We start from the raw sequence: 6,910 nt of genomic DNA, 5'->3' as shown, positions 1-6,910 counted from the left end.
ACGTATATGTGTGTGTGGAGGCGCAATGTCCCAGTGGTTAGGGCAGCGGACTCGCGGTTTCGATTCCCAGACCGGGCGTTGTGAGTGTTTATTAAGCGAAAACACCTAAAGCTCCACGAGGCTCCGGTAGGGGATGGTGGCGAACCCTGCTGTACTCTTTCACCACAACTTTCTCTCACTCTTACTTCCGGTTTCTGTTGTGCCTGTATTTCAAAGGGCCAGCCTTGTCACACTGAATATCCCCGAGAACTACGTTAAGGGTACACGTGTCTGTGGAGTGCTCAGCCACTTGCACGTTAATTTCACGAGCAGGTTGTTCCGTTGATCGGATCAACTGGAACCCTCGACGTCGTAAGCGACGGAGTGCCAACAACAGATATATACATACGGCCTTGGCCTAAAGTATTAGGCCACCCCAATGTTTTGAAATTCTCAATGTTAATGAAACGCGTGCACATGGTAGATTATGGTATATTTCACAATATACATTAGTGTTAATATCTGGCTGATCCCCCCTTTAGCATCAATTACCGCTTTTATACTGTACTGGACATATGTAACCAATTATGAATAAGACCAACGTCTAAAATTAACTTATGTTTCCTTGATTATTTCAGGGTTTTATGCTAAAATACGTTGTAGATAGTTAATAAACAGTAAAGTGCTTAAAACAAGAGAGGTGAGCGAGGTCAAATCAGCTCATCATGATGGCAAATTGCTCATCAGACGAAATGTTCTCGATGTGCGGTACATACGACTCTCAAGCGTTTCAGAGAGACAAAAGATGCGAAGGCACTAGAAAGAACAAGTATAAAAAAAGGTTACGTCACCTTGAGATGATAGATCTATCATCTGTCAGTCGCTCAGAAACAGGAGAAAACATCGTCAGAGCTCTGTGCAGACTTCAGCGAGGCAAATACTTCACAAATATCAGTCAGAACTGTTAAAAGGCTTGTAGAGTACGGTCTTAAAGGCTGTAAAGCCAGGAAGAAACCATGGGTTTCTGAAGTGAATATGGAAAAACGTCTTCAGTGGGCTAAAAACCACTCAAATTGGACCAGTGAGCAATGGTCGAAAGTCATATGGTCTGATGAAAGTAACTATAAGGTAAGATAGTACATGTATTCAATCAACAAATAAACTTAATGTAACTGGTTTGTTGCCCAAAATATATAAATTAAAAAGTATCCAACATAAAGGTAATATTATTTTTCATGTTTTTACATCTGGTGCAACTTTCATGCGTCGCAGAGTTGGGGAAGCATTTAAGGCTGAATGTCTGGTACCAACCGTAAAACGTGTGGGGGTGATTATTTCATGGTGTGGGCCTGCATGTATACCACAGGACTTGGAGAAATGTTTTTATGTCAGGGAAGGATGAATTCAGCTACTTATGTTTCTATGTTGTTGCATTAGGTACATCCTACAGAATTTCTGCTAACACCTTTTCTACTTATCATCTCTTGGAAGGAATTAGTAATTTGTCTGCTTTTCTACCTACTGGATTTTGGTAAATTCAGTTTAAGGCCATTTGAATACAAACCTTGTTTTCACATCTGAAATTTATTCTCTAATTCTTATAGCTGTATAAGAACAAGTTCATCATCAAATAGGAGCAACCAGTCTTAAATTCTTGTTATGGCCCAGAGGACAATGATAAATAAGTACAAGTTGAAGACCACTCCTTGGTTAACTTATCTGTACATTAAATTTTTTGCTGTACTCATTGCCAACATTAAGTTTAATGATAGCAACCCTGTACATAATTTCTGTGGCTCTCACCAACCACTCATATCCTGAGCTTCCACACTGACCACCAGATAAGGTAGTCAGGGACTGTCAAGCACATTCTCCATGTCAAAGAATACCTAGTACATAGGTTTATTTTTCAATGAATGCTTCTCTTTGGCACAAAGCAAAACTGCATCTCATCTAAGCTCTCTTCCTAATTAGTTGAGTTATAACCCTGAGAGTATCATGGTTGAGTTGAGAATGATTAGAATCTCCTTGAACATTTTTTCCTCAATTTCCATAAGATAATTATAACCTAGACTCTGCTAAGTTTAAATTACAGAACAATTCTTCAGAAAGTTGTGAGAGAAATAGTCAGTTGTGGGGCACTAAACTATATGCCCATTGTTCTTCCTCTGTGGTCTTTTCTGTTTTCTACTGCTGGTTGTTACTTTAGTACATATTTCACTTTACTGCATTCTTCTGTATGGAAAAGCAATAACTTCTGCTATTGCTAACATATTTAATGAGTGAAGCAATTAGAAATTAATAAACAATAAGTATGCAGTAAATTGTAGAAGTGATATTCAACAAAGAACCATGTTTAAGGTTGCTAGGAAGAGGGGTTTTAGTATAGAGATCCCTACATCATGGGAAAGAAAAACGGGCTTGGAAGTAGAGGAGAGTGATGGGTGAAAATGTAAAGAGAAAAAGACTGAAACTTTTGGAAATATTTTATTTTCAAAGTTGTAACATCCATCACATGAAACATGGGAATATTGAAAAGAAAACAAATGCTTACACTAAAACAAACTCCCCCTTTCCTATCTCTCCTGTATAAATATGTCTGGGTGCAGCTAATTTACTACTTTCTGTGATGATTTACCAGTGCAAGGACTTCTCTTTTGCATATGTTTGTGCAAAGTCAAAGTACTACCATCAAGAATGATTTAGTACCAACATCACAGTGAAATGGTCTCCCTCATGTGAATACGTTTGTGTCTAGTTAAAGAACAACTTACAGTGAATGATTTACCACAAATATCACAATGATATGGTGTCTCTCCTGTATGAATACGTTTGTGTATAGTTAAGTTACCATTTTGAGAGAATGATTTACCACAGATATCACAATAATATGGCCTCTCTCCTGAATGAAGACGTTTGTGTGTAGTTAAAGCACTATTTTCCATGAATGACTTACCACAAGTACCACAATGATATAGCTTCTCTCCTGTATGAATACGTTTGTGTTTAGTTAACTGATGCCTTTTATGGAATGATTTACCACAGATATCACAGTGATATGGCCTCTCACCTGTATGAATACGTTTGTGTGTAGTTAAGTAATATCTTTTCGGGAATGATTTACCACAGATATCACAGTGATACGGCATCTCTGCAGTGTGAATAAGTTTGTGTGTAGTTAAGTTGCTACTGTCAGAGAATGATTTACCACAGATATCACAATGATATGGTTTCTCTCCTGAATGAAGACGTTTGTGTGTTGTTAAAGCACTACTTTCACTGAATAATCTACCACAAGTATCACAATGATATGGCTTCTCTCCTGTATGAATACGTTTGTGCGGAGTTAAGTTACTACTCTTAGAGAATGATTTACCACAGATATCACAATGATATGGTTTCACTCCTGTATGAGTACGCTTGTGTTCAGTTAATCTACTACTTACAGTGAACGATTTACCACAGATATCACAGTGATACGGTTTCTCTCCAGAATGCAGACGTTTGTGTGCTGTTAAAGAACTACTTTCAGTGAATGACCTGCTACAGATATCACAGTGATATGGCTTCTCCCCTGTATGAATACGTTTGTGTGCAGCTAAAGTACTGCTTACAGTGTATGATTTACCACAAACATCACAATAAAATGGCTTCTCTCCTGAATGAACACATTTGTGTTTAGTTAAGTGACTACTTTGAGAGAATGATTTATTACAGATATCACAGTGATGGGGTGTCTTTCCCATATGAATATATTTGTGTCTAGTTAAGCTACTACTTTGAGAGAATGATTTATCACAGATATCACAGTGATGTGGCTTCTCTCCTGTATGAGTAAGTCTGTGTGAAGTTAATTTACAACTTTGAGAGAATGACTGACCACAGATATCACAGATGTATGGCTTCTCCCCTGTATGACTACGTATGTGAGTATTCAGGTTACTTTTTTGAGAAAAGGACTTATTACAGATGTCACAACAATATGGCATCTCTCCTGTATGAATACGTTTATGTCTGGTTATGTCAATACTGCGAGTGAAAGACTTACCACAGATATCACAGTGATATAGCTTTTCTCTTGTATGAATAAATTTGTGTTCAGTTAGGTTACTTTTTTGAGAGAAGGACTTTTTACAGACATCACAATTATATGACAAATTTTGTCTCTCTGTCATGTTTCCATGGGGATGGGAAATCAATTCTATAATTTTCTCACTCTTTTCCATGATGTTTCTTCTCAAATCACAATGTATATATATATTTTTTGTTTTTGTTCATATAGTTTATTCTTATAATAACTTCCAGTGCTTCATTTCTGTCCACTGTTACTTTTCTCTAACAACACTTATATGTAAATGTATCCAAATTTTACTCAGTACACAAACTCTTTGTAGACAGTCCAGTCAGTGATGTTCAGAATTTTTGCTAATAATCTCAGATCAGAGCAAATATTTCCTATAGTATCTACCATAGATTTAAAGAAATAGTTTTATATATTTGCTCTGTATAAAATTTTCTTTTAGTCTTTATAAGATGACAAATATTAAGAATGTATCTTCACTTATCCCAATGTCATTTGATATTCTGAAATAATAAAGAAACAACAGTGGAGATATAGAGGTTACTTAAAATATACAGATTCAACAATGGAAAATTTACATTTCAATAAACTGTAGAAATAAACATTTACCTGAACAATTGAACACTTTCATTAATTCAAATTTACATCACAGAATCTTGTGTATAGCTTATATATTTGTAAACCACAGCTACACCTTCACATTGTATAATATTATTTAGATTAAACCAGAAAATAGTGGACAATAACATTCTTCTCTCTCCTGAAATATAATGTGACATTGTTGTTTAGCTCCAAAGATGTCAAGGAAATCATCTGCACTTTGTGGCTAACAAAGGGTTTCCTAATCAATTTCAGGGTAGCTGAAGTCACCAGCAATGAAACCATAAGTACATGCCAATATAGAAAAATCTGTTCCGCTTCATAAAGTCTGATGTTATCATTCTGAAGAGATTTTAAATCTGATCCCAGCAGCACCGCCAACAAAGAATACTGCCCTTTCTCTTATCTACAATGGGTGTGAAGGATGATCTCTATAAAAGGCTGAAGTTCTTCATTCTTGGTTGAAAAGAGGTGCTCACAATTCAAGGATACCATTCTTCGCCCTATGAGATGACATCTGGTGTACCACAGGGACCCCTACCATTTGTTGCATATACTGAAGAGTGTCAGTGTTGAAATATGCAGATGACATCAAGCTGTACCTCGTGATAAAAAGAACAGATCCTATGCGCTACAAATCATTACTGCAATCAGACCTGGATACAATGCAGCAATGGATTACCAACTGGCAACTGAAGCTAGCTGCAGACAAGTGAATTTGGGGAAGAAAATCCCAGGTTTTACATACTCCCTCAACAACACCAATCTTAAGAAGTCTGTTAGTGAATGGGACCTAGGTATTACTGTGATTAGACAGGCTACATCTCTAAGACTATCCAGAAGGCTGAGGATGTCTTAGCATCACTCAGTTAAGACCTTTGTCAGCTGCTCTCCAGCTATCAATTTCAAGCTGTATATGATTATGGTACATCCAGCAGCATATCAATCTCCTCGAAACTGTTCAGAAACATGCAACTAAACGAATACCTGCTGTCAGGCACCTACCATACTCTGGACACATTAAAACTTCGACGTTTGGCAACTGACTTGGTAGACAAGCTTATACTCGTAGACAGGTTTACAAAATCAAAAACCAACAAAACACCCACGACTTTCGGGAACATTTTTTCATGCTTAGAATTGCTGAAGCTTGAAATAAACTACAAGGATCTGTTAGCTGTAAAAGACACTATATCGCTCAAAATTCCATACGTCATGAAATTCGCCAACAGTATACCTGTTTCTCCCTTTTTTTTTTTTTGCTTTTAGAGTTGCAGTGCGCCTGAGCACTCTATACAATTTCATTATATATTTCAGTGGTTGGAATGTATTTGAGAATATTTCTCAAACACGGCGACGATGGAGTGTAGAAGGTAGCTTCCATAGCTAGACATAGCAGCCAAATCTCACACAAATCATAGACATCTCTCATCCATTGCTAGAAATATCGGCGAAAGTAAAGAATACGCACACCCGGTGTTTAAGAATAGATTTAGGGTTAAGGTTACGCCGAAAACGGGTGGTGTGCGTATTCTTTACCTCCGCCGAAATAGCAACCAATTCACGCACAAATCATAGACAGCCCTCATCCACAGCTAGAAATAGCAGCCAACTCTCGCACAAATAATAGACATCTATCACCCATAAAAGACAGAGAATCAATACGCCAAAAACTGAACGTCTACAATATTTAAGATAAAAGATTAAGTGTTTTCGTTGTTTAATACTTACGTGAATGCGTGATATGGACAGCGTTACTATAAAGAGCTTGAGTGTTGGTTGAGAAACGTATAAAAAGACGATGAAGAGAAATTCATACAACGGACATTTTTAATCCGATGTCAAGAGACAGAGGTACGTGTATTGCGCATGCGCATTTTTCATATCTGATACTAAGGCTTGTTATCTCCCTTTAGCTAGCATTCTATTGCAATTAAAGGTATTTCTATGTATTTATGCTTTCTGGGTAAGTGGCTTGTTCCTCCATAGCTTATCTGACAGTTTTAAAGACCAGATAAAAAAAAAAAAGTACCCAGACTTACATCTGCTATTTCAGTACAGCTTATCCCAAACGGGTAGCGCTTCTCGGTAGCACTGCCAGGCCAGGGATCTCTGGAAGTTGTCTATAGGCCCCGGCCCGAAAGTCGTCTTGAACAGGCGGGTCAGGTATTCCTCGTCGACGCCTAGGTTCACCCCGAGATCGTCGTCGTACCTCATCTCCACTAATCCGCTATAAAATAGAATGCGTTT

General features: G+C 37.5%; 1 protein-coding gene across 1 annotated transcript; it reads right to left on the bottom strand.

Annotated features, from left to right (window-relative positions):
* Nucleotides 1-2,447: 2,447 nt before the first annotated feature.
* On the bottom strand, nucleotides 2,448-6,849 carry LOC106873067 (zinc finger protein 43). The gene is made up of 2 exons (XM_052977792.1): nucleotides 6,392-6,849; nucleotides 2,448-4,563 (listed from the first exon to the last, which is right to left on the bottom strand). The coding sequence occupies exon 2, from the start codon at nucleotides 4,203-4,205 to the stop codon at nucleotides 2,694-2,696; it is 1,512 nt and encodes a 503-aa protein (XP_052833752.1). The 5' UTR covers nucleotides 4,206-4,563; nucleotides 6,392-6,849; the 3' UTR covers nucleotides 2,448-2,693.
* Between the last annotated feature and the right edge of the window lie 61 nt (nucleotides 6,850-6,910).

This window comes from Octopus bimaculoides, chromosome 28 (assembly GCF_001194135.2).
Source record: "Octopus bimaculoides isolate UCB-OBI-ISO-001 chromosome 28, ASM119413v2, whole genome shotgun sequence".
Classification (NCBI taxonomy): domain Eukaryota; kingdom Metazoa; phylum Mollusca; class Cephalopoda; order Octopoda; family Octopodidae; genus Octopus; species Octopus bimaculoides.
Note: the sequence above shows the minus strand (reverse complement) of the source record. Positions and strands in the feature narration are given on the sequence as shown.

What these genes read in the sequence shown, in the direction of transcription:
- LOC106873067 (XM_052977792.1), bottom strand. Translation starts at nt 4,205, where the DNA reads ATGGAAAAGAGTGAGAAAATTATAGAATTGATTTCCCATCCCCATGGA.